This window comes from Colobus angolensis, unplaced genomic scaffold, assembly GCF_000951035.1.
Source record: "Colobus angolensis palliatus isolate OR3802 unplaced genomic scaffold, Cang.pa_1.0 Scaffold232, whole genome shotgun sequence".
Taxonomy (NCBI): Eukaryota; Metazoa; Chordata; class Mammalia; order Primates; family Cercopithecidae; genus Colobus; species Colobus angolensis.
In genome coordinates this window covers 2,346,058-2,370,000 of record NW_012115511.1, presented here as the reverse complement: position 1 = coordinate 2,370,000, position 23,943 = coordinate 2,346,058, and the positions used below count along the sequence as shown (strand labels likewise).

Genomic DNA, 23,943 nt, shown 5'->3' with positions numbered 1-23,943 from the left:
TATTTTTTACTTTCATTGGCTCATATACTACCCTGTTGTATAAATATTTCATAGTATACTAAGGGATTTTGATTTCTCTTTTTTGGCATTTAGGGCATTAAAAATTTTTATTATTAGAATGTTATTGTCATGAGAATATTATTATATTGAATATTACTGTGCAAATGGAATGATTCAATCAAACTGAATTAAAAGATTTATAGTTCTCATTCTTTTTTATTTTTTGTTTTTTGAGACAGTCTCACTCTGTTGCCAGGGCTGGAGTGCAGTGGCACAATCTTGCCTCACTCCAACCTCCACCTCCCAGGTTCAAGAGGTTCTCTTGCCTCGGCCTCCTGAGTAGTCCCTGTACTTGGAGTCCTCCTGGGACTACAAGCACATGATACCACACCCGGATAATTTTTGTATTTTTAGTAGAGATGGGGTTCCTCCATGTTGGCCAGGCTGGTCTCAAACTCCTGGCCTCAAGTGATCCGCCCTCCTTGCCCTCCCAAAGTACTGGGATTATAGGTGTGAGCCACCACGCCCAGCCAAATGTCGATTTGTAATATCACAAACAACATTCAAACTAATTTTTACAAATGAGAGCAATCATCTTAGCTTTAATGTGTTTATTCTTCAATTAATATAGGGAAACAGTATTTGAGATAAATTACTTCCACATTTCTCATAATGGTATATGTATAGGAAAGATAACATTCTCAAGGCCAATTTTATTGGATTTTATTATCATATTGTATTATAGATTCATATTTATAAAATATTTGAATTATTTGAGTGATAGTTCTGTAAATAGAGATGTCATCTTTAGGAGTAATTTAAAGAAAATGAGTAATTTAAGGGAAACAAGACTAGTCTGGGTGGGGTTAGGGAAGATGGACAGAGAGCAGCAAGACTGGGGAGGTGGAGTCTTATTTAGAGATTTCCAACAGTGACTTCCCTCTGAATATAGTAGTATTTCCCGGAAGAGCACTTCCTGTGCTGTATACATGCAAAAGAGGGTTGCATTACCTCTCTTCTGGGTTCCTCGGGTGGAATGACGTTGTCGGCAAAATTTATTCTACCTTTGGAATCTTTTCGAATAAAAAATAACGTTTACTATCTTATGCCTCTTTTCTGTATTATGTACAGTAAGAAAATAATGTTTCCATTCGTAAGACTAATTTATGCATGGAAGGCAGCAAATGAGAAAATGGGTAAATGTAAAGTAGTAAATTTTTATGCTTCATTTGAAAATTTCTTTATTTTAATAAATTAAATTCAGTGGGGACATATTAAAAATAGGGTTTCAAAACAGAAAAATCAGAGAGAAGTTGTAGGCTTGTATATTCTGGCATGTTGCTTTCCATTACCATATACTTGAATTTAGATTATGTTTGATATATTGCTTAGAGTCTGAATGTCCAGTTGAAGTGACTTTAGCTTCATTATTAATCTTTCCAGTATGTCAATAGAGAACAAATAGATTTTAGGGCAAGAAGTCTGACAATGGCATCCCCAACAAATTATTTTTGGGCTTTTTTTTCCCCTGTTAGGAGAGAGGTTCCTGCTGTGTTGCCCAGGTTGGTGGGCAGAGGTGCAATCATAGCTCAATACAACCTGAAACTCTTGGGCTCAAGGGATCTTCCTGCCCAAGCCTACTGAGTAATTGGGACTACAGGCATTACAGGCATATGCCACCATGCCTGGCTGATTTTTTACAAGTTTTTTCTAGAGACAGGGTCTTGCTTTGTTGCCTAGCCTTGTCTTGAACCCCTGGCCTCAAGTGATCCTCCCTCCTCAGCCCCTCAAAGCACTGGAATTATGGGCATGAGCCACCATGTCTGGCCTCCTAATTTCTATCTAGTACTTAGTACCATGTGCCAGGCACAAAAATAAGACTTTAATTTACATCACATCTATTTTACTTAACCTTCATGAAACTTGTGCGAGATAGGAATCATCATTATGTGCTTTTTATTGATGATGAAACCAAGGCTTAAAGACTTAAAATACTGTATGATCATGATGGAGACAAATCCTGGCTCACCTATTTAAAGATGTATTGCTGGTTTTTTTTTAAGGTGTATTTAACAAATATTGTATATACTTAAGGTGTGCAGTGTGATGATTTGATATACATATGCATTTTGAAGTAATCACCACAATCAAGCTAATTTACACATTTTTCACTGCAGCTGGTTAACACTGCTTTTGTGTGTGTAGTAACTGAAGATCTAAGCTTTTGGCAAATTTCAAGTACAGAATAAAGTATCGTTAACTGCAGTCACATTGTTTGCTACATCTCCAGAACGTATTTATCCTCATAACGGAAACTTTGTACCCCTTGACCAACATATCCCCCTCCCATAATCAAATCTAATATTAATCTAATCCATGTTAATATACTATATAATGTCAAATAAAATCTATTTGATATATATGGAATTCCACATATATATGAGGTCATATAGTATTTGTCTTTCTGTGTCTGACTTATTTAACTGTATATATTGTCCTCTGGGTTCATCTGTGTTTCAGCAAATGTCAGAATTTCTTTATTTTTTTATGACTGAATGATAGTCCATTGTGTGTGTGTATGTATACATATATACTCACACACATATGTATGAATGTCCACCTTATTTTCTTTATCCGTTTATCCACTGATGGACAGTTGCTTAGGTTGTTTTCATATCTTGGATTTTGTTAAGCATGCTGAAATGAACATGGGAGTGAAGATATCTCTTTGAGGTACTGGTTCATATATTTTGGGTATATAGTCATGTACCACATAACAACGTTTCAATCAATGACAGTCTGAATGTAGCATAGCGGTCCCATAAGAGTATAAGAATGAATTTTTATTGTTTCTTTTATTTGTTTAGATATGTTTAGACACTCAGTATTCATACAATAACATGCTGTACCTGTTTGTAGCCTAGCAGCAATAGACTGTAGCTTATAGCCTAGGTGTGTGGTAGGCTGTTCCATCTAGGTTTGTGTAAGTATACTGTATGTGCTTGTTCTTATATGATGAATTACTTAGCAGTGCATTTCGGTGTTAAGTGATGTATGACTGTATACCTAGAAGTGAGGTGGCTGAATGACAAAGTAGTTCTATTTCTAATATTTGAGCAGCTTCCCTGTTTGTCAAAATGGCTGTGCCAATTTACATTTCCACCAACAGTGAGAAGAATTCCCTTGTCTCTATGTCCCTACCACACTTGTTATTTTTTTCTGATAGCAGTCATTATAAGAGATTTGAGGTGATAGCTCCTGTGAGTATGATTAATATTTCCCTGATAATAGCAAAGTTGAACACCTTTTTATTTATCTGTTGGTCATTTGTATGTCTTCTTTTACGAAATGCCAATTCAAGTCATTTGCTTATTTTCACATTGGGTTATTTATTTATATTTGCTATGGAGATGTATTAGTTCCTTATATATTTTGGAAGACTATCCCTTAAATATATGGTTTGTAAATATCTTCTCTCATTCTGTACATCATCTCTTCACTCAATTGATCATTTTCTTTGTTGTACAGAGACTTTTTAGTTTGATATAATCTCATTTGTCTATTTTTGCTTTTGTTGCCAGTGCTTTTATGGCCATAATCTAAAAAATTGTTTCCCAGGCCAATATTAAGAAACTTCCCCCTATTTTTTTCTATTAGTTATATGGTTTTATGTCTTATGTTTTAGTCTTTAATCCATTGTGAGTTGATTTTTGTATACAGTGTCAGATACAGGTCAAATTTCTTTCTTCTGCTTGTGGATATATAGTTTTCTCACCACCATTTATTGAAGAGATTATCTCTTCCCTATTCTGTGTTCATGGCATCCCTGTGATGATCATTTCACTGTAGATGCATGGATTTATTTCTGGACTCTCTATTCTGTTCCGTTGATTTGTTTTGATTATTGTAGTTTTGTGATCTATTTTGAAATTGGGAAGTGAGATGCCTCCAGTTTTGCTTTTCCTGCTCAAGTTTGCTTTGGCTATAGTCTTTCATAGTTCCATATAAGCACTTGGATTTCTTTTTCTATTTCAGTAAAGAATGCTGTTGACATTTTGATAGGGTTTATATTGCAGATTACTTTGGATAAAATACACATTTTAGTGATATTAGTTCTTCTAATCCATGAACATAGGATGTATTTCTGTGTCTTCTTTAATATTCTACATTAATGTTTTCTAATTTTTAGTGTACAAGTCTTTTAATTTCCTGGTTGATTTTTTCCCCAATTGTTTAATTCTATTTTTTGTTACTACTGTTCATATAACCGAGTAATCTATTGAAGAATAAGCTTCAGACCACAAAAGTGCCTGAAGAGATAGCGATCTATAGATTAGTGGTGTGTTTACTTGATACGCACATACATACACCCGGAGACACACACTGAAGAATGGCTAAATAAGAGTCAGAGAGTAAGAACAGAATATGCAGTGAGCACATGCTTTATGTAGACACATAGACATAATATGACCATTAAATATGGGGGCAGCATAATCAACGTTTTTTAAAAAATGAAGTCTGGTGCTATGGCCCATGCCTGTAATCCCAGCACTTTGGAAGGTTGAGGTGGGAGGATTGCTTGAAGCCAGGAAGGAGTTTGAGACTAGCCTAGGCAAGATGACAAAACCTGTCTTTACAGAAAATAGAAAAATTAACTAGGCATGATGGCGTGCACCTGTAGTCCCATCTGTTCGAGAGGCTGAACTCGGAGGGTCACTTGATCCCAGGTGTTTCAGGCTGCAGTGAGCTATGCTTGCAAAATTGCACAGCAGCCTAGGTGACAGAGTGAGACCCTGCCTCAAGAAAAAAAAATATATAATGTTTTCTATATGTGGTAGGATAAACATATTTATTATGTAATTATTATGTATATGATGTAGAATAAAGCAAATGAGAAATTGTGAGATATTCTAATTTTATCATTACCTGTGTCCTTGAGAGCCAGAAGTATTCCAGAAGTTCTGCACTTTAAAAACCACCATCAATAAAAACTTAAGGTAAATACAAAGTTGTTCTAACGTACTTAATATAAAAATCATCTACACATTTATAAGAAAAAATAATAACTCAATAGAAAATTGTCAAAAAGATATAACCAGGCATTTTGTAAAATAAAATGTGTAAATAACTGTAAGCATTAGTAATCAGTGAGATGCCCCCCTTTTCCCTATCACACTGGAAAGAAAATCAGATCAATGATAAAAATGATAATACCAAATTTTGTTGAGAGAAACTGCTTATATAATGTATTTGACACTTACTCTTCTCATTGAGACCTTCTTAAGTGACCCTGTTAAAAAGTGCAACTCTTCCCAAAGGGCTTTATTTTTCTCCTTAATTTTCTCCATTGCAATGCCACAAACAATACAGATTTTATTCATTTATCTCTCCTTTTGGCAATCTTGGAGATGAGGATTTTTGTCTATTTTGTTCACTGCTGTAACCCTACACAATGCCTTGTATTTAGTAGGAACTCAATAAAACTTGTTCAATGAATAAATAAAATGTTTTAAAATTATACACATTTAAAAGATTTCCCTTTCCAAGAATGGATCGTAGTGAAATAAGATCATGTATAGAGCTTTATCTGCAATGATGTTTATTGAAGAAGTACTCAGAAATTTTAGGAAAATAAAATGTAAATATTACAGGTTAGCTCAAGTAACTTACGATAGACCCTTATAATTAATATTCTTCAGCCATAGTAGATATCTATTTCTGGACCAGAACATATGACTGCTAAGTTTAAAATAGTTACAAAACATAATGATCACTTCTTAATTTTATAAATATACATTTGTTATAGAATCATGGTATGGAGAAAAGAATAAAAAGTAAACATTCACATTTATAGAAAAAAGCTAAAATTATGCATAAACCAAAATTATTTCTATGTGGTAAGGCTTTTATTTCTTCTTTTGTCTCTGTTGATATTTAAATATTTTTTCTTTAATCATTTGGCGTTACTTTACCAGTACTTCTTCACAAAGAGATCCTAATTAAAAAGACCTATTTTTTAGTATAAGCAGTCTCTGGTGTGAGGTGTGACCAGACCTCGGTAATGTGGGTAACTTTCCTATATCACGTTTCCATTGACATAGCTTAGGTTGTGTGGACGGTCATAGCAATTCTGGTCAGGCCAAACCATTGTAAAATATGATCCACATTTTATTCAAAATCTGTACAAAAAACAGTTTACGTCTGAACTGTGAATGATAATTAGTATGGACAAGAATTGTTAATGTGTTCATAATAACTGTGAATCTTAATACATTAACCTATATAACTGTTGTCTTTAAGAGCAAGTTGTATGTAATGTACTGAGCCATCTTGAGATTGAAAGCAGTGCTTAGATTCCTTGTTGGACTCTTACTCCATCTTTTGTGTGGCCTGCAAATTGACATGCAGACAATGGAGAGGTCATAAATGCTAGGGGGAGAAAAGATAACTTTAACCATAATTTATCAGTAATATGTAGAGATAATTCCTAAGAGGAAATAAGATCTGAGGAAATTACAGGAAATATTAAATCTGTGATTCTGTTTATGGTAGAAATGCCGACCAACAAATTCCAGCTGTTTCTCTGTGGGTTACAGAAGTGTCACAGGCCTGTTTATAGTTACTGAACTGTAGACTTGAGACTGGATCTTATGGAGCCTTGTTGATTTGATTTGGATTTACTCAGATTTGTCCAAAGGGACATTTCCTGTAGGTAATGCATGTATGGAATGTACCCTGTACCAAGTTTTTGTTTCTAAAACTTCTCTAGTGTCTTCCCCTTTCCTGCCAACAGTGTGCCTCCCCACAAATGTTAGTGTAGTTTTGTTTATTTAACACTTACATAGCACTTATTCCTACCATGCACTGTTCTGAGCACTTTCAAAGTGCTAATTCATTTAACTTATCATAATCTTATGAGGCAGGTACTATTTTTTAAACCAACACAAAAGTAAAAACCTTGAAGGACAAGAATAATAATTTGTGGAATTAAAATAGCTTCTATATGAAAAAGGTAATTAAAAGAGAAGCTATAGTCGAGGAGAAGAAATTTGAAATTTGTGTAACTGATAAAGGATTTGTTTCTAGACTAGTACAAAATTTCCTCTAAGTCCATAAGAAAAACAATTTCAAGACAACCCTCAACACCTGATGACCTTTAGTCCCATGAAATGATACTTAATTTCTCCAATTGTGGGAACTATAAATAACCATGAGCTATACCATTCTCCCTCTATCAGACAATAACAAAAGTTGGTGAGAATATGGAGCATGGTGGAAGTAGTGAATGGCATCAATTATTTTAAAGTGCAATTGGGCAAAATCTAATACAGCTGAAAATGTGTCTAGTTTCTGACTGAGAGGCTCCACTTCTTTCTCTGTCTACTCTTAGGAAATCACTGATAAGTAAATTATATTTACTGTTACTATGCACTGTGCTAAGCAATTTACAACTATTATAATTTCCTTAGAACAAATGAGAAAATTGGAGCTCAGAGAAGTTAAGTGACTTGCCCATGGTCATAAAATTAGATTAGGTTAAGATTAAACGTCAGGCTTATGTTCTCAATGAATTTTATTTATTGATTTATTGATTATCTTCCATATAAGGCAGCAGTGTGTAGTGAGATGGGCTATGGACCTGGAATGTAAAGACCTGAATGTGAATATCTTAGTCCTTCAATTTTTCATATTCCAAATAGGAAGCATTTGTCTTTTCTCATAGCATTCTTGAAAGAATCAGTTCATAAAATCGTTGCCAATATTATGAGGCATTTTGTAACTATTGGGTGGATCAGTGGTTAGTTGGGAAGAAGTCAGGAATGGGTAGAGCCCAGGCAACACTTCCAGTGCTCCCAAGTGGCCTTGGGGGCAGACAGTAGCTCAATTGCTAGTGGCCTAAGGGTGTTCCTATATGTTAGAGTTTGTTTACATTTTTGTTAATATCTAGTGAGTCTACCCTACTGAAAGAACCTAGAGAAATACCAGTTCAAGATCTCATCCCCAGCTAAGAGATTTGAGCCTTCAGGTCCAGACATTGCCCCATCTACGTCTCTAAGCCTCAGTTTCATCAATCATGAAGATCATAAAACTCATGTCATAGGAGGACTAGAAATAGTATTTCTTGTGGTGCCTGGTACATACAAGGCTTCAGTTAATGTAGCACTAAGATGCTGTATTTTATATACCTACTCCCTTTTTAAGCCCTCTGTGGGACTGGTCTTTAGCAACACATCACTCACAGAGCTTTGTGTGGTCTACTCTCATGAACTTCACCACCAGAAGTCAAGCAGTAGAAAGTGGTGATTAACACATGAGCATTGGACCCAAGATAGAATTTCTGCTTGGTGCATAATGTTTACATGAAATTAAAAGGTTACCTACACTTTCTAAACCTTGATTTGCTTATCTTTAAAGTGAATATAATGATAGTATTCATACTTACCCCATAGGATGTTGGAAGAATTAAGTGAAATAAAGTGTACTAGTAAAATGTGCTTAGCACAGAACCTTGTGCCTACTAAATGCTTAATAAATGGTTCATTTAAAAAATGTTAATCTTAATTAGTGAAGGTTTTTATGAAGATCCTATTGATAATCGAGCTTGTGACTTTAACCCAAATCTATTCAAAGCTTATGTGTATTGTAGCACACTTCCTATGTTTGTTTGAAGACTTCCGGTAACCTGACTGCCTGTGAATTTCCTATTACTAGTAATATTTTAAATATGCATTAGACAATTACTTTGAAGGAATGTAGAAAACAATGGAATTTTATATTTTTATTTTTTTCAAATATATGTCTCTGTCTATATATCTAGATATATAGGTATATATATCTATATATATTTTTATTTTTATTTTTTCATTTTTTTGAGACAGGTCTTGCTTTTTCACCCAGGCTGGAATGCAGTGGCATGATCATGGCTCATTGCAGCCTCAACCTCCGAGGCTCAAGTGATGCTCTCACTTCAGCCTCCCAAGTAGCTGGACCTGCAGGCACTCACCACCATGCCTAGCTAATTTTTTTGCCAGGCTAGCCTCAAGGGATCCTCCTGCCTTGGCCTCCCAAAGTGCCAGAATTACAGGCATGAGCCACTGTGCCTGGTCTCATGTATACCTAATTTGTGGAGGGTTTTTTAAATCATGAAGGGATTTTGAGTTTTGTCAAATTTTGTCAAATGCTTTTTCTGCATCAAGTGAAATGATTATTCTGTTAGTGTGATGTATCAGGTTTATTGACATACATAGGTCGAACCATCTTTGTATCCCTGGGATAATTGTTTTAGTATGCTGTTGAACTCCATTTGCTAGTATTTTGCTGAGGACTTTTGCCTCTATGGTCATCAGGGATATTGGCCTGTAATTTTCTTTTACTGTTGTGTTTTTGTCTGGTTTTGGTATCAGAGTAATGCTGGCCTTGTAAAATGAGTTTGAAAATATTCTTTCCTCTTCAGTTTTTGGAAGAGTTTGAGAATAATTGGTGTTTGCTCTTTAACTGTTTCGTAGAATTCAGCTGTAAAACCATCAGGTCTTGGGCTCTTCTTTGATGGCAAACTTTTTTTACTGATATTGTTTCATTATAATTCAATTGTGGTAGGTTGAGTATATTTAGGAATGTATCTGTTTCTTCTAGGTTATCCAATATGCTGGCACGTGACTGTCCACAATAATCTCTCACGATCGTTTGTATTTTGTGATATCAGTTGTAATGTCTTTTTAAATGTTTTTGGATTTTATTTATTTGAGTCTTCTTCTTTAAAAAACTTTGACCCCTCAATGATTTGTTGAGTTTGTTTATCTTTTCAAAAACCAGTTCTTTGTTTTGTTGCTTTTTAAATTTTTTTTGTAGTTCCTATTCATTTCTTTCTGCTCTGATTTTTAATATTTCCATTGATTTATAATTTTGGGGTTAGTCTGTTTTTGCTTTCTTAGTTCCATGAAGTGTATTATTAGATTGTTTATTGTTAATCTTTTCACTTTTTGATGTAGACACTTACTGCTATAAAGTTCCCTCTTAGTATTGCTTTTGCTGTGTTTCATAGGTTTTAGTATGTTGTGTATACATTTATATTCACGTCAAGAAATTTTATAATTTTTCTTTTATTTTCTTCCTTCCCCCCTCCCTTTTTTTTTTTGTTTCAATAGAGATGAGGTCTTGCACTGTTGCCCAGGCTAGAATGCAATGGTATAATCATAGCTTACTATAACCTCAAACTCCTGGGCTAAAGCTATCCTCCTGCCCCAGCCTCCTTGTACTATAAGCAAATTCTACAATTCTACCACACCTGTCTAACATTTTTTTTTTTTTTTCCTATAGAAATAGGGTCTCACTATGTTTCCCAGACTGGTCTTAACTCTTGACCTCAAGTGGTTCTTCTACCTTGGCCTCCCAAAGTGCTGCTTTTACAGAGTGAGCCACTACACCCAGCCCTAAAATTTTTCTTTTACTTTCTTCATTGACTGATTTATTGTTCAGGAGCATGTTATTTTATTTCCATTTGTGAATTTTCTGAAGTTCCTGCTATTACTGATATCTATTTTTATACTATTTTGATCAGAAAAGATAGTTCATATGATTTCAATATATATATATTTTTTGGCACAGAGTTTCACTGTTGTTGCCCATGCTGGAGTGCAATGTCACGATCTCAGCTCTCTGCAATCTCCACCACCCGGGTTCAAGTGATTCTTCTACCTCAGCCTTCCAGGTAGCTGGGATTACAGGCATATGCCATCATACCCAGCTATTTTTTTTTTTTTTTTTTAGTAGAGAAGGGGTTTCACCATGTTGGCCAGGCTGGTCTTGAACTCCTGACCGCACGTGATCCACCTGCCTCAGCCTCCCCAAGTGCTGGGATTACAGACGTGAGCCACCATGCCTGGCTCAATCTTAAATTTTTTGAGACTTGTTTTGTAGGCTAATGTATGATCCGTCCTAGAGAATATTTTACTTGTAGTGGAGAAGAATGTGATGGATAGAATGTTCTACATATATATATATATTTCCATTTGGCCTAGATCATTATTAAGTCTAATGTTTCCTTTTTGATTTTCTGTCTAGATGATATGTTTATTTTTTTAATGGCATATTAAAGTCTTTTACTACTATCGTATTGCCGTTAATCTCTCCTTTTAGAACTATTCATATTCACTTTATATATTTAGGTGTTCTGATTTGGGTACATATATATTTACGATTGTCATGTCCTCTTGCTGAAGTGACTCCATTATTATTATATAATGTCCTTCTCTAGTGTCTTTACAATTTTTGCATTAAAGCCTTTTTTTTTCTGAGCCTAGAAGCTCTTGCTTTCTTTTAGTTTTCAGATGAGTGCAATGTATTTTTCCATTCCTTCACTTTCAGTCTATGGGTATCCTTAAAGACAAAGGGAGTCTCTTGTAGTCAGCATACTACAAGAGAAAGAAAAGGAAAGCAACTGGTTTTTCTTTTTTTAAATTTTTATTTATTTATTTATTTTTCATTCATTCAACTACTCTGCTCTTTTTCATTTTGGAAGAATTTAATCCAACAAATTCAGTGTACTTATAGATAGGTAGGGAGTTAATACTGCCATTTCATTCATTGTTTTGTAGTTGTTCTGGAAATACTTTTTCTTTTCTTTCTCTCTTGCTGTCTGCCTTTGTGGTTAATTGATTTTCTTTTCTAGTAGTATGTTTTAATTTCTTGTTTTCTACTTTATGTGTATTTTTTGTTTGTGAATACCATGAAGTTTACAAGAATGTATGATTTTTGTAATAGTTATAGCACATAGCAATAGTTGTAGCACATTATTGTAATTAATAACAATTTTTAATTGCAACAACAAAAAACTCTACATTTTCACTTCACTCTCTCTTCTCCACATGTTGAATTTTTGATGTCACAACATTCATCACATTACATTGCATATTTTTTAACAAGTTATTGTAGTTGTTATTGTTTTTAATAGTTTTATCTTTTAACCTTCATTCTAAAGATATAAGTATTTTACACACCATCATTACCATATGAGTATATTCTGAATTTGATTGTATACTTACTTTTATCAGTGAGTTTTATACTTTCAGATTTTTTGTATTGCTCACTCATGTCCTTTTTGTTCAGCTCAAAGAACGGTCTTTAGCATTTCTGGTAAGGCAGGATGGATTTCCTTAGCTTTTACATGTCTAGAAAAGTCTTTATTTCTCCTTTATTTCTAAAGGATAACATGCTGAGTACAGTATTCCTGGTTGACAGTTACTTTCCTTCAATGTGTTAAATATATCATCTCACTCTCTTCTGACCTGTACATGTTTCTGTTGAGAAATCTTCTGCCAGATGTATTGAAACTTGCTTATATGTCAATTGCTTCTTTTCTCTTGTTGCTTTCAGTATCCTCTTTATGGTTTTGATATTTGGCAGTTTGATTATAATATATATCTGGTTAGCCTGATTTTAATGAAATCTGTTTGGAGATCTTTGATTTTTCTATACACAAATATTTATGTCTTTCTCCAGGCTTGGGAGGTTTTTTGCTGTTATTTCTTTAAATGTGGTTGTACTTCTTTACCTTTCTCCACTCTCTTGGATGCCAATAACTGCTCTTTTAATGTGGTCTCATACATCCATTAAGTATTCTTCATTTTTTTTTCTTTTTTATCCACTGCCCATATATTTTCAAATAATCTGACTTTGAATTCACAGATGTTTCTTCTACTTGATTAATTCTGCTTTTAATGTTCTCTATTGCAGTTCTTTTTGGGGGGAAGGGGTGTTCACATCATTTTCAGCTCCAGGATTTGGGGTTTTTTAAACATATTTTAATTTCTCTGTTATGTTTCTCTGATATTTGTTTCTGTGTATTTTCTTTAAGTTCACTGAGCTTCCTTAAAACTGCTATTTTGGGCCAGATGTGGTGGCTCATGCCTGTAATCCCAGCACTTTGGGAGGCCGAGGCAGGAGGATCACCTGAGGTCAAGAAATAGAGACCATCCTGGCCAATATGGTGAAATCCCATCTCTACTAAAAATACAAAAATTACCTGCGTGTGGTGGTGCACTCCTGTAGTCCCAGCTACTCAGGAGGCTGAGGCAAGAGAATCACTTGAACCCAGGAGGTCAAGGCTACAGTGAGCCAAGATCACAGCACTGCACACCAGCCTAGTGACAGAGTGAGACTCCATCTCAAAAGAAAAACAAACAAAAAATAAACAAACAAACAACACACACACACACACTCACAAACTGCTATTTTGAATACTTTGTCATTTCTATCTCTTCTAGATCAGTCCCCAGCACATTATTTTGTCCATTTGGTGATGTCATGGTTCCTTGATTGTTTTTGATCCTTGTGGTTGTGTTGTGATGCCTGTGAATTGAAGGAGATATTTGTTACAGTCCTCACCATCTGGTTATGTCTAGTAATGTTACTCAACAGTAAGCCTGTCCAGAAATCCTGAGTAGACCCTCTGTAGTGGTCCCAAAGCCTGTGATCACTATATTGCAGCACTAGAAGGAGCTCTAAGCCCAGGACAACCATGGCCAGTGCTAACCAGGCTTGAGTTCCTTGACTGATACAGTTGGTACAGAAGCTGTCTGGAATCAATATAGGGAAGACTCAATGAGAGCAACAGCTTTGTTTGGAAGCTGGTCATGGGTTCAAGCCTGTGGCCTGTGTTTCCTGCAGCATAATGTCGTTGGCTAGTTTCTTTTGTGTGGTACCTTCATTGGCCAGAATGCAGAGCAACCACCCAGGTTTGTATATTTGTTGCTATAAGCCCCAACCCTGTGCTTTGTTTCTCACTGAGCCTAGGTGGTCTAGCCCTACTGGTACACCCAAAATTTTTCATGAGTTCTTAGAATGTTGGGGAACCTGAATGTCTGCTTTGAGCTCCACTTTTCCCACTGCAGAAATTGTAAATGTAGGGCAGTTTGCTCTGTGTGGTACTGTTTTGGCTCGGGAGAGAAGTGACATGGTCAGAGAATTGTTCTTCTTACCATTTTATTATAGTTCTTCTCAGTTTTGTGGTGCAATGGGGTGTCTCAGCCTCCCAAGTCCTTGAATATTCAGACCAGTCCTTTTGCCTGATGATAGTTACTGGTTGGATTTCTTTGTGGAGGAGTTAAGCTATAGAATGCCTATTCCTTCATCTTGCTGCTGTCACTCTAAAAGAATGGGTTTTTAAGGTCATTTGAATTCCTGAGATCTTATGACTCTGGAAAGTATAGGAAGTCCCCAAATGGAAACATGATGTTTGAAGCATTTATATGTTAGTCAGTTTTGAAATGTGATTTTTTTTCCCTAAGACATACTGCAAGATTTTCTGCAAGACATACAGAATTTAGAGACTAGTCTTAAAAAAAATTTAAGAGGAGATGCTGTGCTATTTCGTTTTAATCTAAGGGTCTCAAATTGTCTTCCTTCTCTCAATGTCTGGGTCTGATTAAACATAGTCTTTACAAGGTTTTAGGAGACAATTATGTACCACATTAGTTCAAACTAATGTGACTGAGAGTCTCTTATTCTTTCCAAATCATCATATATTCAGTCATTCAGCAAATATTGAGTACCAATTATCTTCTACTTACTGTGTAAATAGCAGTCAAGAAACAGTCTGTTTTAGTGTGAGAGAAGATAGTGGTACTGGGGAAGGAGACAGTCAAATAGACTTGAGATACACCTAACATCGGTGACTTTTTAGAAGGAGGAATATTGGAGGCAGTATGTTTTTAACCAGATATTGCTATAGTCTGGGTGTGCGGAATCAAGGGCCAGGACTGTGATAGTTACAGTGCGAATGGAGGAGTAGTTGATTCTATAAGGCAATTGTATCTAAGTTATAAGAAATGAATGAAAAGGAAGGCGTTCCAGGTTTAGCCAAGGGTGTGAGTTCTGGCAAGTGAGGAATCCTAAGTTTATGAAGGAAATGGAAATCATAAAATCTTCCATGGTCATGATATCATGGGGATGCTAATGCTTCTGCGTGGAATTATCCTATGGTATATAGAAAAAGGGAACTAGGGAAAGAAAGATCTGGGCTGGTAATATGGATTTAGGTGTCATCTGCATAGAGATGACAAGATGGCTTAGGTGAGTAAAAGGGAAGAAGAATATTGCGCAAATGTCCAATAGAATAAAGCACAAATGTCCAAAGAATAAAAGCACAAATGTCCAAAGATGTTTTAGAGAACCAAGGGAGGGCCAGGTGTGGTGGCTCATGCCTGTAATCCCAGCACTTTGGGAGGCCAAGGCAGGAGGATCACTTGAGGTCAGGAGTTTGAGACCAGCCTGGCAAACATGGTGAAACCCCATCTCTACTAAAAGGACAAAAATTAGCCAGGCGTGGTGGCAGGCACCTGAAATCCCAGCTATTTGGGAGGCTGAGGATGGAGAACCGCTTGAACCTGAGAGGCCAAGGTTGCAGTGAGCCGAGATTGCACCACTGAACTCCAGCTTGGGTGACAGAGTGAAACTCTGTCTCAAAAAAAAAAAAAAAAAAAAAAAAATCTAGGAAACCAAGGGAGAATGGTGTCACAAGACCTCCAGGTAGAATAGTTAACATCATCAAATACTACATAGGGATGTAGTATGACAACCATGAAAAGAATATTGGATTTGACAAATGATAGCTGGAGACCTTTTAGAGACTGGGTAAGAAAAGGCATTCATGACCAAATCAGATTTCAGAGCCTTGGGAGTGATGGTGAATTGAAAACAGATAAATAAGAGTAATTAAAAGGATTGGAAATTTCTAGAAAACAATCTTTTTTTTCAAATGGGAACTTGTTTGTTATTAATAATAATATGGAAGATACTACTGATCGGCAGATATGGGATGCATCAGAGGCAAAGTGTATGTTGCCTCCTGTCAAGTTTCTCATCTGCATCAGCCGTACATCTCCAGTATCATCTACATCAGTCCATTGTCTGCATTAGGGCTGAGTAGGTCAGTCCCCTGCCTAAAGACCTCTCTGAGTACAAGAAGAAATCCAATATTCTTAGCATAGCAGACAAGTTGCTTTGCATTTTGGTTCTAAACTCTCCGTCACATTTCATCTTCTGCCACTTGGGGCACAGGAGATTTCAGATTCTTTCCAAGTTAGATCTTTGTACATATTGCTCTCTCTACCTGGAAGAGCCTTTCTCCCATCTTTCACATGTCTAATTCTAACTTGTCTTTCAACACTCGGCTGAAATATCACCTTGTTTTTGAACCCTTTCCCGCATCTGTGGTTCCAGTGCAAGTCTCCCTCTTTGTTGAAGAAACAACCATAAGTTGTTTCTTCGTATCTTCGTTTCAGCATCCTGCATTGTAATTCCTCTCTTTTCAAAGCTGTGTTCTCCATTAGACTATATGAACTCTTAACACAGGGACTGTCTTTTTTATTGCAATCTCCATGGCAGAGGAAAACAAAGTCTTGCTAAAAGCATCGGGAATGAATGTGTATTAATGTAATAATATATACTGAGGTATATAAGATAGAAGTGAAGAAGCATATTATTAGTGCAAAAAATGAACAGTTTCACCCCTGCTCCTTCATTTTTTAGCTGTGACCATATATAATGAATAAAATATGTGAAGCTATACGTTCTGAATGTATTCTGCTACAGTCATTATGTGTTAGAACGTGGTTTTGGAGTTAAGCAGTCTCAGCTTTAAACATGACATCTGACTCTAAGACTCTAAAACCTGTATGAATTTCAGCAAGTTAATTTCTCTGAACCTGAGTTTCCTATTGGTCAAATGAGGATAATACTGTATAGTGTGGTTGTGAAGATAAAATTGACAAAATATAGATTAAACAATTCAATAACCAGCATTTAGTTGTCACTAGTGTCACAATTATTTCCAACTCTCACCTTCATGGCTGAGATGTCTTACTGGTTTCTCCCTGGTGTTGTATTTGTCTCATTTGCAACTTTAATTCATTTTATAAAGAGAAGAATGTTTCGTTTCTTAAGTGGAATTTTGATGTTAGGAAATTTAACATCAGCTGTGCTTCACCTATCTAAATGATGCCATTTGATCCATAATACTCATTCCCAACATTAAGTGAATTTACAGAAATCTAGAATGAAATATATGTGTTGATTTAGTAAGTTGCCAATTACATTTGAATTGTTCGTGAGTCTCCAAATAATTTCCCAGTGAAGGCCCTAGCTTCACTTGCTAAGCTGGATCTGAGGACACCCTTTTTGTCTTATCTTCTAGAATCTATTGCCCTCAGTGATTTATATCAGCTTTTAAAATTTTTTTAGCAGAATTTTTGTGGTTAATAAAAACATGTGCTTACAGCTTTTTGCATAAAGGATTCCACATCCAATTTAGATCAAGAGATAGATTTTTAGAAAAAAATGATGGATATGTCCTCTGAGAACAGTGGAATGCAACGATGTTCTGTCTCTCTCTGATTGAGTTCATGGCATTTCAGAACCCTACCACACCCACACCCACGCAAAGACACAAACAGTGGTCACAACTGCAGCTCCCGCAGTCTCATTTCCAGAGTGCATCCGTTGTTTTCCATAACATGAAATAAATCCCTCTTTTTTGCCCAGTGGTGAAAAGCTTATATAAATACTAAAACTTCAACTATTCCCCTGAGTTTTCTGTTGGCTAACCTGCAGCCATGGGTTGTTTGGATATTGACATGCATTTGCTGTGTAGATCTTTCAGGCCACTTTGGTGAGTCCAGTGGTGATAAATTCTCTTGTCTTGAAAATTTATCAGGCTAACTGTTTTAATGCTCCATCTATGAAAACTTAAGTAATTGACGCCCTCATGGAAAAGGCTCCAGGTTCAAAGTATCTCTTGTTCTTTCAGGATATATCATTCTGATGATATATATCTATATATATTTTAGGAAGCTTTGGCCAGGAGTTGACTGTAACAGTCATTGTAAAGAAAGTAAGAATGTGAAGAATTGATGAGCCAAACATTTAACCTTGCATTGTTATTCCTATGAAAGATTTTTTAAAACTATATTCAGAAGTGAAGTATTTTATTATGTACTAAATAGGGGTAGTTAACATTACTGGGCTGAAATTAAAATGTATAATAAAAAATCCTTATCCATCGAATTGGAGAGAAAATGGAAGGCATATATTTAAAAACAAAATCAGTACTTGGTGTATAGTGGGTAATCAGTAAATGAATGTGTGGATAGGATTGATTAGCTTCCTAGTGAAATATAATACTACCTTTATAAAAAAAGTTTATTATATCCTTAAGTAAAAACGTACATGATTGAACATCATTGTTCATATAGTAGCCTTATTTTGGAACATATATTTATTCCATTTTTCCTTTTTATTTCTTGTTTTTCACATCTTCTCTTACATAGCAATCAATTAAGTGTCCTTCAGTATTGAAACTATTCTTTTTTTTTTTTGAGATGGAGTTTCACTCTTGTTGCCCAGTCCTGGAGTGCGATGGTGCGACCTCGCTCACTGCAATGTCTGCCTCTCGGGTTCAAGGGATTCTCCTGTCTCAGTGTCCCAAGTAGCTGGGATTACAGGCACCGGCCACCATGCCTGGCTAAATTTTTGTGTTTTTAGTAGAGACAGGGCTTCACCATTTTGGTCAGGCTGGTCTGGGTCTCTTGACCTCAGGTGGTCCACCTGCCTTTGCCTCCCAAAGTGCTGAGATTACAGGCGTGAACCACCGCGCCTGGCTGAAGCTATTCCTATATATATATATATTTTTTTTTTAATGGCGAAAGAAGTAAATTTATTTAATACAGTTTCCTCTGGAGTCTGCAGATTTGAAGTTAATTCTAGCTATGTACAGGAGAACCGAAGGGAAGTCCGTGAATATTCTACTATTGTTTCACTAGCCCTTCCATATTAGTAAAACATTTTAGTCTACGTTGGCTAGTATTTTAAAAATGTCTCTTTGGTTACCTAGATTATTAATTAAAACAGGTTTGACATTTTAATAATCAATAATTCTGAAAGTCTTCATTCATTAGAAACTAATTGTGTTGAGGTGTCCCTATAGATCCAAGATTTTATTTCTGTGTTCACTGTTTTTACAGAGAAGAAATACCAAACAATAAATCTCATAAATGTGTTAGCTTCCCTTCCTTAAGACCTATTAGAGAAAATAAAGAAAATCCATATGCTTTTCTGTCTGTGAAGTTCAATTTTAAATTATAGTAGAAATAAAACAGACAAAGGATTTGGATAAATTTGAGTTTTGTTGGCTGAACTGAAATACCACTCTTTGGATGTCTTGAGTTGTGCTGGTTAGTAAATCACAGTGTAAAAGTTGTTTGTAGGCCAATGGTTGTGACCATTAATTTTTACATACTTTTCCCAAAGCTTTCTTGAAACAGTTACATTAGTATTTTTTTTGTTTTATTTTGAAGAATAATATATCAGTGCCTATCCTAACCTGATTTCTACTACCTGAGACCTAAAAGTCATATTGCCCAATGACTTCACGCTCAAAGTACAATGATATTATTATTATTAAATTCACAAATTGCTCAGAGAATTCATAGCAATAGAAATAGGAAGAATTACATCTGTAAATGATGGATTTTTAAACAGTAGCACCGGGGTGGCTGTTCTTATCCATACAGGGCCACTCAAGTCATTTCATACAGACAACCTTCTCTCAAATGAAGTGTAAAGAAAGACTAGGAAACATATTTTTGTCACTATTGCTTGCTTTGAAGGAGGGCCACATGATAGAAGAGGCTGTGTTACATTCCTTCCTATGTAAAAAAATTTATCCTTGTTTGTCTTAGGTTTGAAGAAGAACTGACCAGCAAGTGGTTACATCTTTTTGAAGGCAGTGGAGTCCCGTATGGCCCAATCAACAACATGAAGAATGTATTTGCAGAACCTCAGGTTTGTTTTTGAAGTGTAACAACATAAACATTTGCCTCTCTTTTCTGTCTAGATTGACTTATATCAAGGTATCTTTGCCATTGATTTCAAGCTTAAGTCACACAATGTGATATTTCACCATTATATTAAAATTGTTTGTGGGTCTGAGATAAAAAGAACCAGAACTTAGAAGTGGCTGTCCATAAGCATACTTATGTCTGTGTTAGATTTAATATACTGTATTTCTTCACTAGCCACTACATGAAGTTTCTGTGGCCAGGGTATTTAATTTTCCTGAAAAACAGAAATATACACAGTTGAGATATCGGGGTCGGGTACTCAGAGACTATTCTTTGTAGGAAGAAATATGAGAACTTTCATAGTTACAGTCTACTTCTGATCATATGATTATCTTAAAATGTACAGAGCAAGTCATATTTAATTCTGCAAATGAGAGGACTTTGTTTGCTTTGATGATTATGTGTTATTTATGAGGCATAAATTTTACACAGATAGATATTTATGCTCTACATTGCTTATCAGGCTCCTTTTTGGGGTCCAGGAACAGGGTCACCTGAAAATATATTTACTTTATAACATTGTTCAAGTGATTATTTTTAGATGATGTGAAAATAATGTTTTGATTTTATTACTTCAGTCAGTATAACTACATGCAGTTTACCATTTCTCAAATTCATCCGTTAATCCCCAAAAGTAGAGGAACTCTATTTTAAAGCTTTCATTGTGATTATTCAACTGTCTTGTCAGTTTCCAACATTCAAAACTATGGGGTATATTTTCCTGGGTTCTTTATATTTATATAGTGGCGGGTGTTTCTTAGAAATAAATTGCTGAACATAGAATACGCCTTTTGAGGGAGGAGACCTTTGTTGGAAAACCTTTGGTGCCTTTTATCTTACATGAATATTTGCTTAAAAGAAAATTGAAATATTTTAAATTTAATGGTTACTACATTTACTGGAGAAAAAAAGTGAATGAATTCAGAAATTCTGCTTGTGCTATTTTTCTGCCAAGCTTGTGAGTATGGCAATGCTTTGTTCATGTTAAAACATTGGTCAATAAGTATCTGAGATAAAGGGGCCCATTTGGTGTGTACTATGTGAATTCATCTGAAGGGGACCCCACACCATCAGTGGGTGAATGCCTGGTGATTCTTTACAAGGAGGTAGCATTGTGCACACTCTGAATGTAGTAGACCAGGGGACTGTTTTTCTCACTTCGTAACTTTGAGTGAGGCCAAGCCATCATTTGAAGCTGCCGTGTATTGAGGTGTGTGTAGAACTTCATGTTTACCTCAGTTTGAGGGTACATTCCTCTGGAGATATTTCATAAGAGTTTCTCCATCATCATTTCTATTGCTGCATCTGTGTTTTATCAGAGATGAAGACACCAAAGCAAAGAATTATTTTAAATAATTACATTATTTTAAAATATATTAAGTATATTCTAACACTACCTATTTTTTAGGCTTTGATAAACCAAGATTTATAATCCCATCCACTATCTTAAAATAATTCACTTTATTGGCTAGTTCAAAGTGCATATAGGATAATTAGAATTTTTATACCTAATTTTCTCTTGTGGTTCAATGTAAGTACTTTAATCTTTGCATATCAATTCTTTTGGAACCACAAAAATTTGTTATTGGTCTATGGCATATTTTCAGTCATTAGCCTACTTTCCAAAATGGAGAACATTTATGTTACCTAAGTCAACATACCAGCTTTTCATACTATTACAAATGTCTCTACTGCCCTTTGCGCAAATTTGTGTAAAACAGATTATTTTTGAAAACCCTCAAGATGACATCTAACTGTGATGACTTAGTTCATTCATTTATTCAACACACTTATAATATATCCAGTGCTTGTGACTTAGCAGAAATTCAGTACACAATGTGTACCTGCTATTTAAGTCCATTTTGAATGTATTTATCAGAAAGGTAGGGGTTAATGAGTTGGTTAACTCTGGAATGTGCAAGTTTTCCAAATAATCAAGTTGCTCCTCTGCAGTCCCCCCTCCCCTTTTTAAAATCCTCCCCACCGTTACTATCATCTTGTGTACTGCTGAGTGAGGCTGACAAGCTCTATCTTCAGGGCTGGTTGGAAAACCCTTGGTAATCTGAGGGAATTCAGTGTAACATAATGGTTAAGACCATGGAGTCAAAATTGATGGGCAGTTTATTATAAACTTCTAGACTTTAGTTTTCTTATGTGTAAAATGGTGAAATGACATCTGAGATACTGTTTACGAAGGGAACAGCACAGGGATTGTGAGATGGTAAATAGCCAATGCCTAGGTAGCTGTGGTTATGATAGTGCCCTTTAAGGTTATATTCTTGTTTAACTTCTTTTACTTGTCTTTGTATAGTGGATAGAGGAAAATCCAGTGTAGCTTTGGGGATGGGGATCATTAAGTTAAGCTTGCACTCTGCTATCCTTTTATAAAAATATATCTGCAAACCCTATGCCAAGAAGAGAGCTTCCCTTCCTCATTTCTGATGATTGAAAATCCTTTTATTTTTCATTTTCCGTAAAAGTTTTTTCTAAGTATGATTTCCGTTTAAGGTATCCTCCCTTGTTTTGCCTCTGATGAGCTGTAGAGTTTCTTGGCCCTGGGTGCATGGAAACGGCCACTTCTGTTCAGATGTGGGAACACACCGCTGGCGCATGTGGCCCACTCTCCATGTGCGCTGTGCCAGCACAGCTGCTAGTTCAACTGAAAATTGCTTTGGGTGAAGTACAAGGCCTGGAACATGGCGTAGGAATGGAGACTTTGATAAAGTGAAAAGGGGTATGTCTAATAACAACAACAAAAGCCAGGATTGGGAGACTCAAGTAACGGCAGAAAAATTTGAGTGCCTACTTGTCAAGTTAGACCATTAACAGCATTTCATCTGTAGTTTGAACTTGGAGACAACAAAAATGTACTTGATGGTAGAAACTATTTCTAGCCTAACAATTTCATCATAGTCTCATGGATTGAGGTAACTTGATTTTTCGATTCAACCAAAACAGCAGATGATTTTTTTTTCTTGGATAAATGAGAGATTGTCTACCTTTTATCCTCTGATTATATATGACAGGCCTTTGCACAGTTAAAGTGATCCTACAGGCATCCACTGTTAAGTCAATCAAGAATACCACAGGCTGGGTGTAGGGGGATTGGTCTGCATTTACTGAAAGTTCTGAGGAATTTTTATTCAGAACCCTTAGAGTGGGAGTTTTATTGTCTTTCTCTCTCAATGACAAATTATCTGTGGAAAGCTCTGTGCATTATAGAAGTATAATATAGATTATCTGCATATAGATTTTAATAGCCAGTCATTTTTCCAAGTGCTTTCTTAAAATATCTTCTTTTAATCAAGCCAAGATTGTGCAATACATTAAAGGAATTCTTAAAAAGTTTCAAAAACTTACTAGATGACCTCAGTGTGGTCCTATTTAACGTACCCTTGGGAACATGTGCATGAAATACATTGTGGTTTGAGGGCTTCCAACCCAAACAAACTTAAAAGAAAATGCAGCTTTTAATAGAAACTATTCAAATTCCTGCAAACATAGGTATATATCTTACCACTGAGAGGGATTAAAAGCATCACTGTCTACACTGGGAATCAAAAGGGAATGTGCCATTCTGCTTTTAGGCTTTGCTTAAGACTGTATATTTGGTGATTCTAGCATATCACCATCTTTGATTAAACTGCTCAGTTAAAAACTGTGAGTGATTGAAGCCTCTGATTAGTGTTTTTCTTTGTCATTGATGCCATGACCTGAGGGTAGGGAAGAGAGGGCAAAAGGTGTCACAAAACTGGTGTTATTTAATAGAGTCTTCACATTTGTACCACACAAGTTGAATATATCAGGTGTAAGACATCACCCTGAAGCATCACTTCTGAGAACTATTGGGAGGAAAATATCAGAACTATTGAAATATCACAGCTGGCCCTGATTTTAACTAGTGCCAAACACCTGCAGGCTCTAAAAGGATACCAAAACAAAACCCCACCCCATGGCAGCAAGCCATTCCTTAACAACCCTTTCTTAACTTTGCATCACCATCAAAATTAATTTAACATTTTTCTCCAGAAACCTTATTCTTCCTGTC

The 23,943-nt window shown here is 35.7% G+C and overlaps 1 protein-coding gene across 1 annotated transcript in view; it reads left to right on the top strand.

Moving 5' to 3' along the window:
• SUGCT (succinyl-CoA:glutarate-CoA transferase) overlaps window positions 1–23,943 on the top strand; it is a 700,241-nt gene that overhangs the window by 292,714 nt on the left and 383,584 nt on the right. The window contains 1 exon segment of the mRNA XM_011944524.1: window positions 19,734–19,836. Coding sequence (XP_011799914.1) covers window positions 19,734–19,836 — 103 coding nt within the window.